Source organism: Columba livia, chromosome 12 (genome assembly GCF_036013475.1).
Source record: "Columba livia isolate bColLiv1 breed racing homer chromosome 12, bColLiv1.pat.W.v2, whole genome shotgun sequence".
Lineage (NCBI taxonomy): Eukaryota > Metazoa > Chordata > Aves > Columbiformes > Columbidae > Columba > Columba livia.
In genome coordinates this window covers 17,319,015-17,339,686 of record NC_088613.1, presented here as the reverse complement: position 1 = coordinate 17,339,686, position 20,672 = coordinate 17,319,015, and the positions used below count along the sequence as shown (strand labels likewise).

Below are 20,672 nucleotides of genomic sequence, written 5' to 3'. Positions count from 1 at the left end.
AGAAAAATGAGTACAAGAGATAGGGCCACTGTTGCTCAGCTCCACTTTTAAATGAGCAATATCTGACTGAAGATCCCAGCATTCATACAGCTCAGTGTTTTGCTATGATATATTGGCTGCACTGGCAGAGTGTAGTGACTTGAGCCCACTGATTATTTGCTTCAATTGAATGCCCACAGCAGACCCAAAATTCTAGTCTCCTTTACAACCCTTATATCTGTTTCAACATCTGCAATATCACCTGAGGGGCTGTACTTTTTAAATGAGTGATTTAATAAACTGGAGGGTGCAGGTTTGCTATAGAGCTGCTCTGCAGACAGGTAAAGAGAGGCACAAGGAGAGCACAATTTAGTTAAGAGTCTCAGTGCGAATCTGCAGTGAGAAATCTGTGCATTTCAAGAGCACGTTGGGAACTCCAGGACTGAGAATGTCAGAAAAATTATGATATAACATCTCCTGCTTCAGCTCCCAGGACTTATAGCTTTCATACAACTTCTTTGTATCTCCTCAGTACTTCAGAGTTCTCTGTAAAATCCATGTGTAATATCTAAGCTCTCATACCATTCCATTAATGTACCTTCCATATATATGCTGGCTGGATATGTTTTTAAACAGAAAGCATCTGTTGAGAGTATGGAATGTGCCATTTTATTTTCATCCTAGATGAACTCAATAATTAGTTTTGACTATTTGCATCAAAATGGTTTGGATTTGGAGAATGCACCATACCAGAAAATCAAGCAGAAGAGCAGGACATTAAAAATAGATAATAAATCACTTGACTGTTACAAAAACCCATTTTGGTTCCTCTGGTAGTACTAGAATTATGAGCCTGCTGCAAGATAGTAATGTGGATTTGCTGTTGCTGTTGAAGCCTCAATTGAACCTCTGTACTAGGGCACAAATTGCCTAGTCTACACTTAGCAGTGGAACCACTTTGACCCAGCTCTCTGCTAGAGCAAGTTGACTTTTGTTTAGCTTAATATTATTCAGTACAAAATTAAAGGTTAGGTTATCTGTAAAAGCTGCAAAGTTTAAGTGTGGTAAAAGCACTGTGAAGGATTGGGTCACCTAGTTTCCTTTAAAATAAATAAAAAGTGAAGCAGCTTGGAGAATCTTCCTGTGTTGTTTTTTTTTTTTTATGTTTATCTTTTAGGTTTCCTTTCCATTAGTGAAGGTGTTTGATGTCGGCACATCACTTATTACAAACCTCAGTGCTTGACATAAGCTGTTTTATTTTCACTTGTCTCTTCAGCCTATTTCATCATAGTCTCTCTTCTTTTTTTCCCATATGGCACCCTCCTGTGAGAACAAAATACCAACATTAGATATTTTCTGCTTGTATGGAGGAAAGAGGTATAATGATACCTAAATTACTTTAAAATAAAGCCAGTACTGCTGCTTCAGAAAAAGCAAGGGTACATGGCATTTATCCTAAAGAATCTATTCTGTGGAGAAGTTTATGAGATAAGGTTTCTTTAAACAGGCTGTAAATAATACCTAGCTGTAAATAATACCTAGCTGTAAATAATAACAGTCTCTAAATAGCATTTATACAGAGCACTGTAAGGAAAAATTACAAGATCAGGCCAAATCAGGGAGAGGGAGGTCCATAAGAAATCTTTGGATGTCCCCAGTAGGCATGGGAGAAGAAACACAACTCGCAGTCACTCTTGTGGTGGCACATCTGTGTGTAGGCTTGAGTTCTTCTGGCAACTTCTATGTATCTGACTTCAAATGTCTTCCTTCTGGAGACACCCATGGAACTTGCTGGAAAGTTGAGCTATGTGTAACACACTGGTTTAAACAGACACCAGAGACAGCGAAGACATATTTGAAATCCGTAGCAAATACAGATTTGAATTAAGGATAGTGTAGGAGAAAAGGGTTTAAACTGTGGAGTTCTCAATGCAGTATTGATGGCTAGTGATATTTTCCTAGTGCATTTTTTGTTAATAAAAACTAAGTTAGTTTCATATAAAATGGAATAAATTTACTAAATACATTAAGTCTGATATCAGATAGGATTTGGACGCACATTCCCCTACACAGAACCTCTCAGAGGACCTCAGTGTCTCACATTTATGAAGCTGTGTGTGGTAGACTGAGTCTATATTTGCTGCTGCAGCAAACAAACATTTACACCTAATGATGACAAGTGTATCCTCTTTATGCCATAAACAATTGATTTTCAAGCAAAGATAAGAGAATTATATATTATGTATTCCATCTGTAAAACTAATTAATTCCTTTGATTTAGCTGAGAAAGGTGATGTTTTCTGAAGCTCAGCTTTACTGAAAATTGACCTTTCCATCTACAAACATACCATTTAATTTACAAAAGAAACAAAACCTTCGGAATTGTATTTACTCAGTAACTTTAATAAAGGTCAGCCCTTTTCAGAAACAATTGTAAATGTGGCATTTAGCCTTTCATATTTTGGAAAGTGTTACTTGAATCTCTACATCCAAATAGAACATTGCCTTTGAATTAAAAACAACTACATAAATAAGAACAAAGAAATTTTACAAAATTGTCTAGATGTAAGGTGTTATAATTAACCATTAGCTTTTATATTTCCCAAGGACTATTTTCTTGAGTCTCCTGTGACTAAGGTCTGCTAATGTTCAATACCTGTGGTACATATACTAAGAATGAATATAATGTGTTGTAAAAGGTCCGCCAAGTTCAGCAGGAAATAGAAGAGGCTTTTTCTTTGACCTTTAGGAAGGAGACTTGGCAAATTCGTTGAAGAAAAGCTTATTTGTCTGAGACGTGGAGGCCCCAGTTCAGCAAAGCACTTTAGTATATGATTGGCTTGGTATGAGTAGCCCCATTGCAGCCGATGGGTCTGCTCCTGCGCTCCAAGGTGAGCAGCACCCGGGTTCCGTGGGTTCTGCTCGAGCCATGAGCTGTAATGAACTGAAACCAACCAACAAACAAACAAGCAAACAATGGACTATGCTAAAAAGTTGACCATTTCAGTGTTGTGGGTTTGGGTTGGTTTGTTTGTTTTCATTAAGACGTTTCTGAGACCAAAGAATCTAATTGCTCTGGTCTCTAGGTATGGAAAGTGGCATCCAGACAGAACTTCCTTCTTCCGTCTCTCGTGCTCACCCATATAGCTGGAAGGACTGAGCTCTTATCTGCCAATTCTCACAGAGAAACTACAACAAGTGAAAGCCATTTGGATGAGGACCCCTTGAAGTTTGTACAGTCTAAAGAGGAAATACCCAAATGAGAGAGCTAAGACAAGCAGGGATTTAAACCTGTTCTTTCCACTCCTGATTTCTCTCTGAAAGCACATTCTTTCTTAAGAGTGGGCAGGGCTAAAGATGGTGCTCAAGTGCCATCTCACTTGATGCTGTAATAGGAAAAAGGGTTGGAAGTGTGCAGCAGATCCGAAACAGTTGTTCTAAAGCTTGGACTTTCTGAAGAAAAGTCAGTCTCTTACCAGGTATTTGCAATGCTTTCCAGTGTGTGGATCCTATAAGCAACTGAGGAACCCTTCCAACAGCTTCAGTGAACAAAGGATTTACATAAATCCAATAAAAAAGCTTACATTTGTAATCATATGATAACATTTCAAACTAGCATGTGGAAAATTCTGCCTAATAGAATTAACCAGAGAATTGGATGGCTCAGGACATTTCAGTCAGATTAATACTAATCTTACAACGATTTACAGTGTGAGGAAACTTTCTCTACAGCATAAACACACTAGAGTCAGTTGAAACATGTTGTAAGTGTTGACTTCAGTGCTCGTACACCAGGGATGTATTAAAATTGTCCTCCCAAGAGCCTTTTTCTACGGTTTTTAACCAATATTAAGTCCTATTGCCTTTAAGAGCCTAAAGTAATTGTGAATGAATCCCAAATTATTGTTTTTTTAATCTTCTTCAGGGTTATGTGCTAGTTCTGTGTTTTGTGGACTGAGCCCTGTAGGCTAAAATTTAAGTTTAGGAGCTGGTGGAGCATACAACAAGAGGTTTTATCTTACAGATTACTGTCATGTTAATTATGGTAGGACCAACTAGATATAAGGCCCTGTTTTGTTACCCTCTTGAAAACACAGAGACGGGCATGCGAGTAGACAAGGCAAATTGAAAAATAGTAAAGGCATAATACATAAAGTGAACAGTCAATGCAAAACCAGGCAGGTTATGAGTATCATTTTGTTTGGCTTTGGTCTGGGGAAAAGGGACAGGATATGGAAAAAGGAAAGGAGGGAATACATAAAACTAAGTATTAAATAATAACTAAATGACCAAAGGTCCTTCACATCGGCTGCTCTATATTTGCTTTATTTAGTTGAAGTTTCCAGAGAATGCTCTCTCATGGTTTTTGACAAAAGCTACATACAAATAAGGGGTATTTGCTACATCTTATCCAATCCTATCTCTGTACAGTTTCACATACAGAGGATTTTAGACTCTTGGTTTGAATTAAAATGTTGCAACTCTTACTATACTAAGAGAGTAGCAATAGTATTCTCTCAATACTACTAGAAACTGTTATCACTTAAGCTGTGAAAGGTGTTTGATTCAGTATAAATTAATGGCTACAATATCAAAAAGGATGAGTTGATGTACTCAACATACTTTTCCCATATTAGAGACCAATAATGTTTTGGCTATACAAATTATTTATCTCATTACCAAAAGAGCCTAAATTTTCTCACAGTGAAATGGTTCTAAAAATATGGGTGGATGACACAAGTTCAGCTGTTCTTTCCCACACTCACACCACGCATGCTTCACCTCCTCAAACTGACTGTATTCTTTGAAATCTTTCAGAGTCCTTTGCAGCGTTGCCACTACAAATGCAATCTCACTCAACATAGAAATAAATCTCAAAGCCAGCTAGACAACTCTTTGTAATGTATTTTAAGGGACACTTCCGTCTTGTCATGTGTCATCCGGACAATAATAAAATGACAACGGTTGGCATGAAGCTAGAAGAATCAGACTGTATGTATGGGATTGGGAAACATATACAGCTTTGTTATAGAAAAAAATCATGCATTTTTAGCTGGAAAACAAACAAACAAACTTATTTTCTGGAAATTTATAATAATAAGGCAGACAAATCAGTCTATGCCTGTCAAATTCTAAAAGTTCTTTAGTATACCCTTTCCCTTTTCCAGAACAAATTATGTCACAGGCTCAAATTGTGAAATCATGTTTGAAAGCCTCATTGCTTTGGAGATGAAGTTCAGTGTAGTTAAAACATCAGAGGCAACTATAAAAAAATGTGTGAGGGTGTAATGTGGGTTAAAAAAAATGTAAATATTAAGTTAATACATTCAGCTGTCTAAAAGAAACACTAATAAATACATTGTTACATTTTTAAAACAAATATTTATAGCTTTCACTGCTGACAGTTAAGACTTGGTGGAACTTACTATGTCATATTTAGTAATAAGCACTGTCTTTGACCAAGTAGTAAAGGCAATCTGAGAATGAATACTAAAAAGGCTCTTTTGCTAATGAAGGAATCTTCTGAACACAAAATTCCACAAGACAAATACATCCACTGTCAAGCTTCAGCTGTGCTTGGGTTTTCATGTTTATCTTACAGAGACTGTGGGTACTAAAATGTGCCCTTCACCCTTCCAGACTGGGCATGAATATTTCAGTAAAGAGAATTCTGAACATACTTCATTCCATTTTTTGAAAGAAGAGTGATAAAAATCCTGTGTGTGTTTGTGTGAACACGCTCAAATATTGCAGCAGTATTTGTTATTGGCAATGGTATTTCTGAATGGGGCTTGTCTTTGAAAACTCACTCCTGAGGGACTGCAGATATCGCAGATGTAACACTCCGGCTGCAGCTCCAGCATCCCAGCAGCGTCCCAGGGAGCGAAGGTGCCCGGCGTCGCCTCGCTCTGCTCACACCCACTCACCTTCTCCTCCTCCCGCTCTTCCTCGCCGCTTGACATAACTTCCCACTAGCAGTTTAGAAACAGAAGAGAAAAAAATAACAAGTGCCCCAGCATTCCTCAAATATTCGGAAGTCCCACGGATAGCAGTGGGAAGTTTGCATGTGAAAGGGTGACAAGGCTGGGTTGTAACCAAAATGGCAAAAGCTTATGCTCTAAATTTTAGAGATCATTAGAATGAAGCAACCCCATGTTTCTATTCAGTTGCTATTCTAATGCAGGCAGCTGGAGAGCACAAAGATATACAAAACAGACCAAAAATCTCCTATTAAAACCCCAGCCTTCCTTAACAGGTATTTCTTCGTTCTTTCTTTTTGTATCAGTTCAGAAGAAATAAGCAATAAAGAAAGCATCCTACCTACGAGAAGGATGCAAAGGGCAAGAAAATATGAAGCTAATCATTGCTATCCTGGTGATGTCATTTTTCAATTCCCCAGCATTTTATACCCTGTTTGTGGCTTCTAAGCTGCTTCGAGCTCCGTGCTAACATTTGATTAAGACATCACATGGTGTCTTGAAGGTGATTTGGCAGCTGCCCCCAGGCAATTTGAAACAAAAAATAGAGGTGTGAGTGTGCCCACACACATATGGGCTGTATTGACTTGCACAGAACCGGTCTTCTGAGACTGGTGACAGATAGCCAGAGTTAAGGTCTTCGGCTGTGCACTGAAAAACACTGTTCTGACTGTAGATTTTGCTGACTTGTTTGGAGCAGTGTATTAACTCTCGCATAAACTGCCCGTGCACATTTCTCTATTTTAAATGCCGTTCATTCTTTCATGGTTTTGTGAGCCTCTGTTTGATGACAAAGTAGCTCCTCGCTTGTCAAAGGCTGAATGCCACTTCTGTACGGCGCTGGAGCTTTTTGTGCCTAGCTATCAGTGCATGCCAGTGTTCAACAGCAAAGTGATGAATTCATAACATGTACTAGCTGCTTAGCATTAAAAATTCTGCACCGCTAGGATGTGATAATCGTACGGACTTTTGAGAAAATGTTTTGGGGTTTGGTGTTACAAAAGGTCTCTGTGTCTGGGAGCCGATGCTCTAACCCCTACTGGTATGAGGAGACTCGTGCAGCACTCCCCCCCTCTGTAAATAGTGTCCTTGCTGGTATGCCCAGCTTTTGTCTGGAAGCACAAGTGCTTCCTTTCCCCTCACACGTGCTGGTGACAGAACAGATTTTCTTTCCCCAAAGACTGGTTTTGGTAAGTAAGGTATCACGAGGATATGAGCCAATAAGCATTCTTGCTGGAAGTAATCACAAAGCTGTTTTGAAAGAGCTGATGTGTTTGCAAGTCATCCAGATATGGATCAGAAGCAATGATGTGTGCCTGAGGTGACCAGTAACACTTACAGAACTGAGAGAGCCAATACTTCATTCATTCAATATGTAAGGAAGATGAATAGCGCTATTGCCTTTAATTCCTCTGGAGGGTTTTTCACATGAATATGTATATGCAGGCCCTGCTGTTCCATTTGTAAATTAAGTTTTGGAAAACTGAAAGAGTTTCTTCTTAATGCTGAAGCTAGAAGGGGGAAGTGTAGCCATATGTGGTTACAACATACGTATTTTATTGAATGTAGTCATTAACTTGCTTACATCTCTGAATATAGTGGTAAACCATTGACCTTAGCAAAGTTTCTCATGTTTATGTGACCAGGTCATTTAAGAGATGGACTCCTGGAGACAGATGAAGGAGTATGCAGTAGTCAAAATGCTCTAATCTAGACCTGTTTATATGTAGGCTCCTGCACCTATATTTCACCACAAAGTAACCAGGCTTCTCAGAGTTATAGAGCTTCTGCTGCTTTCACTGATTTATATTGTTTTCAGGTATGTAAATTAGAGACTTGATTTCAGAAGATATTATTCAGTTTAAATGTACTGCAAAATGCAGCTACTCAGTGCAGTTATTCTGTCTGCTTTTAAACTGCATTCAGACGCGGAGTCAGTTGCCTAACTAAGGAACTGGAGTTTGTTTTTCACCTCTCTATTTCAGTTTCTTATTATATCAGTCAGTCATCCCTGGTTCTGCAAACACAAAACTACTAAACCCTTCTTAAAAAAAAATGTGTATCACATAATGTGTTCTTTGAGGGTTTCAGCCTGTGCCCATTGAGGTCAATGACAAAGCTTCTATTGACTTCAGCGATGCAGAATCAGGCCCCGAGGCTCACAGAATTGGTGTGTTGTTAATCCCTTGGTGCTAGCAGGCAAAAGGGGCTTGTAAATGCACATCCCGCTGCTAATAAATGGATGTCAAGCAGTTAGTATTTCTTGCACCCCAAGCATATGTGCTTCATATCCATATAGGTTTTTAGAAGTCGAAATGAAGTACAGTCCCTCCCCAGGCTCCCAGAGCTAACTTTTCTACCTTTGGATTAAAGCATCATTAGCAACCCAAATTTTGCTGAATTAATCAGACCAAACACAATCCCAGCATATTTATGTATGAAGCAGAGGTATAGTCTACTAGTTTTATTATCTCCTCTGTCATCGATCACATACAGTACATTTTACAGAGTAAAGTTTTGAAATGATTAACTGCCCTGTTCCCCCCTAGTACTTCGCACATTTGATCGATTTCTAGTCATTTCATTCAGCCCTGACCTTGCTGTGTAACAGTCATTTCTATAGCTCCAAATCCAGTTAATCTGTGCTTAGTGTCTGAATTTATAGCTGAACAACCAAAATATTTAAAAATTAACTAACCTTTGCTTGTGTCTGCATTCTCTTTGGCTTCCTAAATTGTTATGGTATTATTTCAGTACTCTACATCCAAACTGTAGGGCCAGACTCCGAGGTCTGTAATCCTTTCTTGGGCAGAAAAATCTACTGAAGATGGAAGTACACTCCCCAAATTAGTGAAGTTATTTGGCTCAATCTCCTTTATTTTAGAAAAGAGTCTATTTAGAGAATACCTATCAATGTCTTTGAAAACACTGAAAAACATTAGGCAAGAGGGCTGAGAGCTGGGGTGAATATAGAAAGTTTTCTGATAATCTGAATCCAGAGGTAGGGAACATCATGATGTTGACAGGAACCAGCTTTCTTTTTCATGCTGCTCAGGAACAAGAGACCTGCTTTTGTGATCAAACTACCCTTCATCTCCAAATCATCTTTTGGGCTAGAGTACAAATCATGTGCTCTACTGAAGGAGAAGCCATAGAGCTGAAATACATGCTAACCCCTACCTGAGCAGTTTTGCCCGAAGTGGGGAATGTGTTTATTGCCCATTCACACTCAGCAGTCCTGCTCACATTTTGAAGAATTGGTTATGCTGCTTTCATGCCAAAAATAGGCGTTCACTGCTCTCATGCTTCTGGTTTCCAGAAAGAGCCAACACAGCTTGCACATGCAAGCTGGATTCTTAGGACCAGCTTCAACAGGATGGGTAGTTTTGGAAGTTTCAGTGCGTTACACTTGATAAACCACACTGTGGGGCTTCAGGCTGCAAGGACATCGCTGGCGGTGCAATGAGAAGGCAGTGGGATCACACAGAACCCACTGAGGGCCTTGGTTAGTCTTTCAAGACTTGGACTTGGTTGTGAGGTTGGGAAGAGACTATACCTTGGCTCTCAGAGCCCCAAGTAGGTTTGCATAAATGAGGGCTTCAAAGTGCATTTTTAATCTTAAAAGGCATAAAGACATATGTTTGGTACAAGTAATCAAGAGATATATAGGACTCCACAATGCTGTTTTTACAAAGCTGCTTCAAAGTATTTTATTTCTGGGTCAGTTGGAAGCATTTGACCTTCTGCATCAGAAATATATCCCCTGCTATGGGGAATGTATGCATATATGTACTGACTATTTTTAAGATGTGACAATCATGGCCTAATCAAAATAAAATTAGAAAAGCGATTCCTCCTTCTTGCATTTGTGATCCAACAACTTGGAGTCCAGTCTGATGTCCACTGATGTCGGTGAGGCTTTCCTGTTCACTGTGCACGGGACCAGAATTTATCTCAAGGTTACATCTTTATATTTCCAGGCTTAATGGTCTGATGACCTTGAGGCAGTCTGTGAACTTTGAAAAATGCTGTTGCTACTAAGAGATGCTGTTCAGTTTCCCTTTGGCTGGAGCAGCCTAAGTGGTCTCGTATGTTCCAAAACCTCACTAATTCAGCAAAAGCCTTTTGATGAACACTGACTAAACTGAGAGCGTAGATCTTCCCTGATGAACCAATTTCGGAAATTTTAGTTATGTTTAGTTTATGTTTTGTCATCAAAAATGAACGTTGCTGACGGATGTAAGAAGTGCTGTCAGCTGATCTTTGCATTTTTAGCTTACAGCTACAGTTCTGAGAAAATTATTTTCATATATCTATTTTAGAAGATCACTATCAGCTTATTTGAAATGTGTCATAATCAAGGCGTATGTGAGTGCGAAGTTATCAGGACTCTGCTATTTGACCAAATACCTCTTTTAAAATATGAGAACTACAGGAATTATCTCTTATGGAAAAAAAAATATACATATATTCCATACTGAAAATATGCAGAAATTAGTTCACTTTCAGTTAATTATTGTGCAAAGTATGGAAAATGCATTCGCTGAGAACAAGTAAAACAGCTGGATTTTAGTCTTGTTATAAATACAAATCTCAGCAGTTATGAAGTTCCCAATGTCATCTCCAATGTGAAATAGCTGGTTTAGCTTGAGCAAAGCTCTTGCTAGGTTCGAGGAGGCTGCGGGCTGAGCTAAACCAGCAGGATGGCTCTGGAGTACATGACCAGACTCACATAGCTCTGTGCCTATGTGGACTTGTGTCCATCACGGTCTGACATTTACTTGGGCCTGACAGGAGCTCTGCAGGGGTATTTCTCAGGCCGCTAACTGTCACTGACTTGAGTTTCTTCATATATTGACTCCTGAAGTGTTCTAGAACAATTTCTGCCTTTTCTGAATTAGTTTTATCCTCTGAATTACAGTGTCATCCCCAAGCCTCTTTTTCCTAGTCAGGCAAGGTCCTCTCCCCAAAAATCGTATACGAACTGACCTGTTAGAGCAACATCACTGGGCTGGTAATGATCATTTGTCTGTACATAGATTTGCTGTTGGAGCTGAGAGGGCTCCTGCCACTCTAAGCCATATTTTATAGCTAGCTGCTGCTGCATTTACAGCCGGGCAGCCCGCTGAGGTGACATCTTCCCACGTTCTTCTGCAAGAAGGGACAGAGCATGTGGGATGAAGGGCCAAATGCTGAGCAGAGGTGTATAAACTGGTGTAAGAGTTGGTCTACTGGCAGGTAGCTTCTACAAGAGCCATGTGGGAGACAAATCATTCCGAAACTAAAGGGTCCAGAAGATGCAAATCTTGAAAAACTATAATCATTATGGTCCATTTCATACAGAATTAAAATAATGCCCTATCTCCTTGCTTACTACAGATACTTTATTTGCTTTTCATGCTCTCACTACATTAGTAAGTCCTAAAAGAGATATTTATCCTCTGAGGATGCCTTCCTGTGTAACCTCATCTGGGTGTTCTGCTCCAGCGGGGGGATTGGACTGGATGAGCTTTTGAGGTCCCTTCCAACCCCTGACATTCTGCGATTCCATGAAACTGAATCCATAATCCAATGAGACCTATATAACAAACACATGACTTTATGTGTGCCTTAAAGCACTCACTGAAAACTTCATGAGTGCTGATCTACTTAAAAATTGAATTCAGCTTTAATGGCAAAGCCAGGTTCAAAGTTTGTGTACGTCTAGGCATGAGGGATTGTGTGGTGCTGGGTGGAATGGGGTGGCCTTTGTGCTATGAATAGGCTTGCAGTAAAAACATCCCCTTTGGTGCTGCTGTCATTGGATTTCACCTCTGACAGCAGAATGTTTCCCTAAAGAATAATAGAAATAAGTGCTTTCCAAAAGATTTCCAGCATGTCGCTTTTCATATGTACTTAAAACTTCAAAGCCTTACAGCAGCACTCCAGAAATTTACAGCACCAAGAAGCCCTATTTAGCAACGCCTTTCCATTAATCTACTTTTTTTAAAAAAAAAAAAGTTTCAACACCATAATTATGTTAGAAATACAGAAAGCAACTGGGTATCCATTGTCCAGTTTAATAGGCCTCAATACTTTGCTAAAGCACGGCAGTGGATCAGTTGGAGTTAATTATTATACAAGATTACATTGCAAATAACAACAGTACATCAAAGTAATGTGTAAGGTCTGCCTTGCAAGAGAAAAGCAAGATATTTCGAAGTTAAGTCTAAAATTATGTGTTCACATTTCTGCCTTAACTCACTACATCACACTTAAAGCATTACAGCCCCAAAGAAGCCTTGTGTAATACTGGCCACTTAGCTAATCCTTCAATAACTGCGTGCAGTTGATTAACAAGAAGGTGTTAAGAACAATTCAGAATTGTCTTACTTTTAGAGATTGAATTAACTGGTTAATCACCATGAAAGTAATTGTGGAGTTGGATGCTGCTTGGTCAGTGTCATAACCTAAGTACAGGATGCAGAGCTTGTGTTTCTGAAAAAGACTGATTTTTATGTAAACAGGTTTCAAGGTAGAGCCAACAAGGTGTCCTCACTGCCACCTTCTTTTGCTTAAAAAAAAAAAAAACAAAAAAATCCATGCTTTTTATTTTATACTTTCTGGTGTATGAAGAACAGATAGCTTATGAGATATTTTAAATAAAATAATTCTAGTCCTGCCTTTCCTGTTGTTCCCTAGCCTCCCTTGCACCTCAACACCATGGAGATGTAGGAACAAAATAAGCTTTATTCAAAGACCGTTGAAGTCAATAGAATGACGCTTGATGAATGTAATGGTTTTTAGATTAAACTCTGGGCTACAGCAACACAAGTGCCAAGGAAATATCGTGTGATTCATGGAAAGGAAGGATTTGACCTGATCTGCATTTATTGTTTTGCATTTGTTAAAATACACAAACTATTCTCCGAGACTGAGCATTCAGTTGTGGTTTGATGTTTTAATCAGTTCTCAGTAGTACCAGAGGGGCCTCTGGTAGAAAGGGGAACAATCATATTTGGTGTCCCTAATATTCAGAAAGCAATATAAAAGATAAGATAATTTAAAAATAAAATACCTTTCAAGATTTCTTTACATAATTTGAAGCAAGAAAAATCACAGTGCTTCTTTTTTCAGTTAATTTTGCATTCTTGCAACGTGATTCCTCAGGAGGTACATATGCAGCTAAGCTAAAGAGTAGGAATAAATTTTAAATTCAAGATCATAGAATCATTTCTAAATTAAAGAAAATTTCTGCCTCAACTTCGATTTTAAGGGACGTCGAGAAAGATTGTCGGTCTGCTACCTAGTTCCTCAACAACACACATGGAAGGGTAAAAAGTGAAATCAAATATATAGGTCATTCACTGATGTGCAGGCCTTGATCTTTGTGCCATGCAAAATATGATAACTGCATTTACATTGCAGAAAAGTCAAATAGAGTCCATTTGTCCTACTCCGTGGTAGAATTTCTGCCATTGATTTAAGGTGCTTTACACTGGATGGGGATTTGGTCCAGTATGTTTTGAAAAACAACACTAAGAACTGCAGAACACCAGAGACACGGGTGCCTCTTGACTTTGGCTGAGTCCATCACGCTGTGAAGTTTACTTTCAAACTCACTGAAAGTAATGGTTATATATACATTACAGAGTTTGCTCATCCAAAGTAGGATGCTCTAGCAACGTCATGGATTAGAGGAAGCTCCCAAAAATAGACGGTCTGTGATAGCAGTGATCTTGCCTTCATGTTTGTGCTTGAGTACTTAATTATTATTGAGTGCTTATGTGGACACAACCGAACTCAAAATAGGATTCTAGCAGTTTCGAGACAAGCCGATACTAAACCAACATGCAACAGATGATAATAAATATCTCTTTTCCTGCAAATCAGGTCTGTGGATTCTTTGGGACTCATGGGCTACTTCTGAAGACTCTGCAAAAGGTAATTAAGAAGAGTAAATTGACTTCAATTAGCTGTATAAGGACCACTGCAGATCTATTGGAAAATGCTTGACTCTTCAAATTGATATAAAGTGAGAATTGCTATTAGAAAGCCCTTCTGCAATTGTGGTTTTTTTTCACTTCTGATGCCTTCTGTTGTGCTGACAGTGCAATCAAATAGTCAGTTTTACACTGTAATTATCAAGATCCAGCACAATTGCCACAAGGCATGACTTACAAAGCCAAACAACTTTTAATTAGGAATGGAAGTTTCATAAAGCATGAGAACACTTCTGTTAACATCGGCGGTATTGTTAATATCAGATCTTTTCAAATAAGCCACTGGTTTCTCAAGGATTTGCCTGTCTCCCGAACACTGCAGATTAGCAGAACAACACTGTGTTATTCACATTGGTGTAAGTGTACAACTGTAGTCATCTATGTACTCTCAGTTAATCCCACTGCAATCAATAAAACAAATCACGTTAGGTGAAATTCATCTCTGTGCAGATGGACAATGCAAGTCCTTCACAATACGACAAAATATGATTTAAAGACAGTGTATTGGATCTTCTAGTATACAGGGATCAAAATCTCGGGCCTGTGGTTAGACTACAATGTTGCAATAGGAAATCTCTCCCTTCCTATGATTTTTCTCTGTTGTGTTCTCAGATTCTGAACTGTTTTGCAAATTCCCTATACTGACAGTCTGCTGGCATCCTTGGTGTTTTTCTTCCATTTATTGTCTTGTGAGACCTTGAGATGCTGTTGGTATTGGATGGTAGGTTAGGTAGGTCTCTAAGTGAGAGGGGAAAAAAAAGGTCTTAAAGTACCAGACATGCTTATTCTTACCATGTATGATATATGTACCTCCTTCTTCTAAGGAAAGGCTTTATTTTCATGGACATTGCATAGGGGAATCTTTTTGCATTCAAGGTGACATTTCTTGGGCAGTAACAAAGCAAGGGTGAGACCAACACCCCACAGACAAGCTATTCCCCAGGACGAAGGGAGACACAGCTTAAAGTTACTTTTCTCTCTAATTTCCTTCCCACATTAAGTAATACCTTATTTTTACAAATTGAATGAACTCTAAAAAAAAGAGATTGAGTTGGTTCCATATTCGAGTGCTGCAAAGACTCACAACAGAAGTAAAATGAGTTCTCTCAAGTTAGCAGAGAACTGAATGTCAGTTTTCTGCATAACTCTTAAAACTTCTTAACTACTGGGCTGCTCGCTATGGGGAGGGTGGGAATCTCTGTCTGATCAAGTGGAACAGAACAAATCTGAAATTCTTAAACCTTCAGTGAAAAATGTAAACTATTTTTGTCAAAACATCCATTTGTAAGAATCCATATGCTGTTTTTCAAATACATTTTCATTAGAAGACACTACTGCAGATTTGAGCTGAGACGAGTTATGATAATATACAAACAAACACTGGGAGAAAAGTAGACTTCTGATTCACAAACAAACATCTGAAGTGATTATTCATACTTTGGGCTAAAAGTGATTGTTGTTAAGAAGAATATATTTCAGTAATTATATACAGAAATTAAATATTCAGTGGTCAGATCTTGCACATTGAAGTGCGTATTAACTGGATATAACTCCCAAGATTGCTTGAAAACTGTGTTTATAGGTATAAAACAAAAAGAGGGAAAGGATTCACTTTATTAACAGTATATAGGGGATACCATTACTTTTTTATTTGATTTAGTGTTTCCTTATGTAATAAATATAGGTAAGAACAGCAAAAATACAAGTTTAAATAAGAATTGCAGGGCTGTGTTATGCCAGCAGTGCCTAGTGTACAGTTAATCAGAAAGCAGAAGGTAATATAAATTGTTTCTGACGTTATGGGACTATAATAACACTACATTTCCACCAGCCCCGTGACTCTTAGAAGTATGTATCCCAAAGATACCACAAACTCAAGAAAAATGAAGACGTTTGTACATGCTGACTGTTTCCACATTTGTGTCTTAGTTGTACAATTGTAACATATAGAGGTTATTACTGTAACAGTCCATGTTCAGTTCTGATAAAAGTTGCTGCATGAATTTGAATTACACTCCAGGAATGAAGTAATGGCTTTTATTTATCAACAAATTTCCTCTTTGACCCTGTTCCTATACAAATCTTGATCATCATTCCCCATACTAGAACATATTCCCATCTGCCAGATCATATTATTCTGCCAGGATGCATTGGGTTAAATCCTAGTTCTGATGATAGGGGTAATAAACCTACCACACGAGTCTGTGGTTTCAGGATGTCACCTGTTGACTGTTCTCAGAAAAATGAAAGCAGATCAATGACTCAGGTAGCCTCCTATCCCGTCTCTAATGCTGACCAGGACAAAAACATTCAGAGAATGTTACACCTACGGTGAACTCTCACCGTGCATGAGCAAAACTGGTCTGTCTTGACACGTCCAGGAGCTACTTTTTGCCTTGAATTCTGAATATTAATCCAAACAGCTTTTTACTAGTTAGCCTAATGCATTTACTCTGCTAATCACATAAAATTGAAACTTTTAAAAACAATTATTTTTGCCGAAAATACTGTGTAGAAGACAGCTCTATGAATTAGCTATAAACTGCGTAGCAGAATATTTCTGTTAAACTGTCTCTCGTCTGCTGCCTTTTAATTTCGTTTTATGTCTCTGTTATTGCATGGTAATGAAAGGTAAACAGGAGAACTTCAATAGTTTGTTCTGTGCCCACTCATAATCAAATCTTAACTAGATGTCCTTTTGACCCATTTTCCAAAATGTGTGAAGCTGCAATGTCTATATTAGTTTTCCATCTTTTTACACTGTACTTTCCCCTTGACTCCTTCTATCTGTAGTTTCATCTTCCTGAATCCCTTTTCATTCTTTGCTTCTGTCTCTCCCCACTATCACTCTGTTAACTGTCTATTGTAGAATTAAAATTAGCTAATCAAAATGCTGACATTAACATCAAGTTCAGTTAAATGCATCTCCTTTGTTTTTATAAAGAAATAACCAGTTTAAAACAAAAAACAAAAAGGCTGTAAGACACAATTGATAATACCCTTTAATGGAAATTATAACCTGATTTGGTTGGTATTGGGAGAAGCACAATGATTTCTAGAAACTTGCTGCCTGGGCTTCTCTCTTGCAATTAGAAATAGGAATGACAAAAGTGATAAAGTCAGCTTAGTGTGGTTAGGGTGAAGCTTGAGCCACAGAATCCTGCTGTAGATTTTGCCATGACTTGATGCTAACGCTATGGGTTTAGCCTAGTAACATCAAAAAGCTCAGTGAGAACATTGTGTCCCAAATCCCATATCATTTTTCTAATACACTATTAGACATTACAGTGAGAAAACATTAGCTAATTATAAATCATTACCTCCTCCTGCTCAGGTGGATAGTACTCAGAATCCCCCAGCGTCCCAAAACACTATAAATCATCTAAACGCAAAGCTCTGATTATCCTGGAAAATCTTGGTTGTGTTTAGTTAGGGAAGGTTTGGGAAATAATCTGGTATGACCTTGGTTACCATGGAACTCATTAACTCGAGTCACTGAGCATCCCTAGCGAAGTATATAAACTGAGCATCCCTAGCAAAGTATATAAACGATCTACATGGCATTAGTATCCACATAAAGCCAACTAGTCTCCTACCATTTTGTCTGAGGACACACTGGGTTCAGTGTAAGAAAGATAAACTGAGATGGGGTCTCTGGGTTTCTCCAAAATCCGTGTGGGATGGCTGCTGTACCATTTGTATCTGCAAATAATCGCCTACGCAAAAAACAAAGTACATCTTGAAAATGCCAATAATAATAAAAATAACATGTATATTAGAGGCTTGAGGAAGAAAAATGTGGGAGATAATGAAAGTTTATTTGTCTCAACACCAATATATTTTGGATTATAACCACACTCTCCCTTTTGAGATGAGGCTGTGAAGCACCATTTTATTTGAGATGAGATACCCGCCCTACCAGCTGTGTATAAAAATGAGATTCTGACACATGCCACCTTCATTCATGGCTATTTTCTCTCTTCTCTTGTCCTAATATCTATAATGTTAAGCATAATTTCTTTCACAATTTTTTCAGTACATCATCAGCTGTCACTGTAGGAGGTGGCAGTCAGCCTGGAGTACACAGCAGGGACAGCGAGAGGAACTTTGTGAGACCAAGTGAACAGGAACAAAGTAGGGTCACTAGGAAGGGACACAGAAAAGGTGACAGCAGGACTTTGTGGAGAATGCCTTAGAAATGGGTTGCAGGCAGATAAAATGGGGATAAGTAGTTTGCAACCAGAAATTATTTGCCTATAGGAACATGCTTTTCACAACTATCTTGAACGTCTAAACCTGTCTGTCCTTTTCAGATCTGCTGTGCACACCAAAAGGACATTTAAGAGAAAAGTGCTCTGCAGTGAAGCCAGGCTGCCGCTCATTATCCTAATCCTGGCTCTGAAACTTCCTGCCTAGGTGAGCTGGGCCAGTTGCTTTCCTTAAGTTTTTACATCCGTAAGAGAATGCAATCAAGCTTCATGGAGGTGTTTACAGGAATTCATAGGTAATATTTGTGGAGTGCTTTGAGCTTAAAGAGTGCTATAAAGATGGACTTTATGCCCCACCTATCACTACAGACAACCAGACAACTGCCATCTCAATCTAAACTGTTCACATTACCAGGCATCCTGTAGCCTGATCCCTACACCTGCCTGAACTGGAATAGACTCCATCTTCTGGGCATGAATCTCATAAAGGAACACACAACATGTAGCAACCAATCCATGCACCTAGAAGTAAGCAGGAGTCGTACATATGCTGCTAAGGGCATATGTTATGCTTCTGTGTCATGAAAGCGATGTCCTGTTCTTCAGCTGTGCCTTTGGCTTACTTCAAGAGTAGTGCTTTGAATATCTGCTGTTATTCATTAGCACATGTGCAGTAATCTGCCACCATCTTACAGCTCAAGTGCTTACATGAACCTAGGGCCTGTGGAACTGGTTGATTATTTTGCAAATGCAAAACCAACTGCTTTTGATATTATCTCTAACTCAACTGAACACAGACCCAAAGAACACCAGGGTCTTGGATTAAGAAAGAGGAAAAAAAGGCAAGCAGAGGAGGACTAAGTGACCTGCTGAAATCAGAGCAAAAGGAAACATTAAGTGAAGAACAGTCTTCTCTGGGCTTATGAGATGGACTAGGTGACCTAGTATCTCTTTTCTGTCTCCATTTTGTGCAGTTTCATGTGCCTCAAAGCAGCAAAAAAAGAGAAAAGAGCTGCAGGATCCATCCAGCAAGGTGTCAAGGAGACAAGAGCAAGATCAGCTCCTCAGAGAACCAAGCTTCAACAGGAGCACAGTAGCTCCCTACAGATGTGCAGCATATCAAGCCAGTTGCTCAGCCCAGAGGTGGGTACCAGAGCAGTGCACGGGATGTCCCACACCCACCCGCTCCCCATCGCCATCGCGTAGGCCATGCCTGGTGCTTAGTGCTGGGAACACGCGCATCTGAGATGTTCCTGCACAAGGAATGAAACAGGGAGACTTTGTTGGATTTCCTCCCTTTAGAAGAGGCTGGACAGGACCTAGTGTGTTCCCTTGTGTGGGATAAACTCGTCCTTGTCTTTTCTCCACTTCATGCACCATGGGCGGATGGATGCGGGAGGCTCCCCCTTCCGCCAGTATCACCGGAGGGGAGGGATGGGGAGAACTCGGGGGCAGGGCAGGCAGCCCCCCCGGGGAAGTGCATCGTGCCGGCTGCCCTGGGGCCGTTCCCAGCCCCCTCGCCCCCAGCCGCCCCCGCACCTCGGGCGCTGTCCTCCGCCCGCCGAGGGCCAGGCCCCAGCCCTCATGGAGCCTCTCGCCCGCAGCCCCGAGGCGCCCCTGCCGCCTTTCGGCCCCCGCGCCGCCCGCCTTCCCCGCCGCCCGGAGCGGGCAGGACCCCGGCCGCATCCCCCGCACCCCGCCCGCTCTCCCTCCCTCCTCTCCCGGCTCGGCTCGGCTCCCCGCCCCTCCCCCGGCCGCAGCCCGGCGCACGCACCGCACTCGCACCGCACTCGCACACACGCCGAGGCGATGCGGCTTTAAAGGGGCCAGCTGCAGCCCCGGGCCGGCCCACGCCAGGCCGCCGAGCTGCCTCCCACCGCAGCCCCGAGCGCTGCCGCCGCCGCCGGGAGACGCCAGCGCCGGGGCTGGGCGGGCGGGCCGAGCCGAGCGGTTGCCAGCCCGCCTCACGCCAAGTTTGATCGATAACCCCCTCCCGGCCCGGGCGGAGCAGCCTCGCCGGCTCCGCTACCCACCATCTTTGGGGGAAGTCCCTGCGCTGGGGGGGGGCTGCTGGAGACGGGGGGAGAGAGGCAAGCTCGCAGCCAGTGAGCCCTCCCAGGCTGGGGTGAAGACAAGAGGAGAGGGATTTGGGGAAGAAAAAAGAAAAAAAAAAAAAGGAAGAAAGGAGGGGAACCATCCCTGCCACTACCTCCGCCAGCATCGCCACCACCATTGACACTACTCCGAGTCTCCAGTTGCGCCCATGCCTGTGCCGCCAGTTTCGTTTTAGGGGCTGAACTGCAGGGGCTGAAGAAAATGGGGCAGAACGCACCCCGGACCCTCCTGCTGCTGCTGGCGGGGCTGCTGGGGGAGGCTCTGGCGGGGTTCCCCAACACCATCAGTATAGGTAAGTCCCCGCCGCGACACCGCGACCCGCTCCTGCCCCCCGCCAGCCCGGGGGAAGTTGTGTAGACGGAGAGCGGGGGGGCCCGGCAGCTTTCGGGGCGAGACCCTCTCCGGCTTCT

At 40.9% G+C, this 20,672-nt stretch overlaps 1 protein-coding gene across 6 annotated transcripts in view; it reads left to right on the top strand.

The window, feature by feature from the left end:
* Positions 1 to 19,980: 19,980 nt before the first annotated feature.
* GRIA3 (glutamate ionotropic receptor AMPA type subunit 3) overlaps positions 19,981 to 20,672 on the top strand; it is a 147,643-nt gene continuing 146,951 nt past the window's right edge. For all 6 annotated transcript variants that reach the window (XR_010475727.1, XM_065077975.1, XM_065077973.1 and 3 more), the window contains exon 1: positions 19,981 to 20,554. Coding sequence is in view for 5 of the 6 variants with exons in the window: in XM_065077975.1 (XP_064934047.1) it covers positions 20,464 to 20,554 (91 nt within the window). In the remaining variant the exon portion in view is untranslated. The remainder of the gene's footprint in view (positions 20,555 to 20,672) is intronic.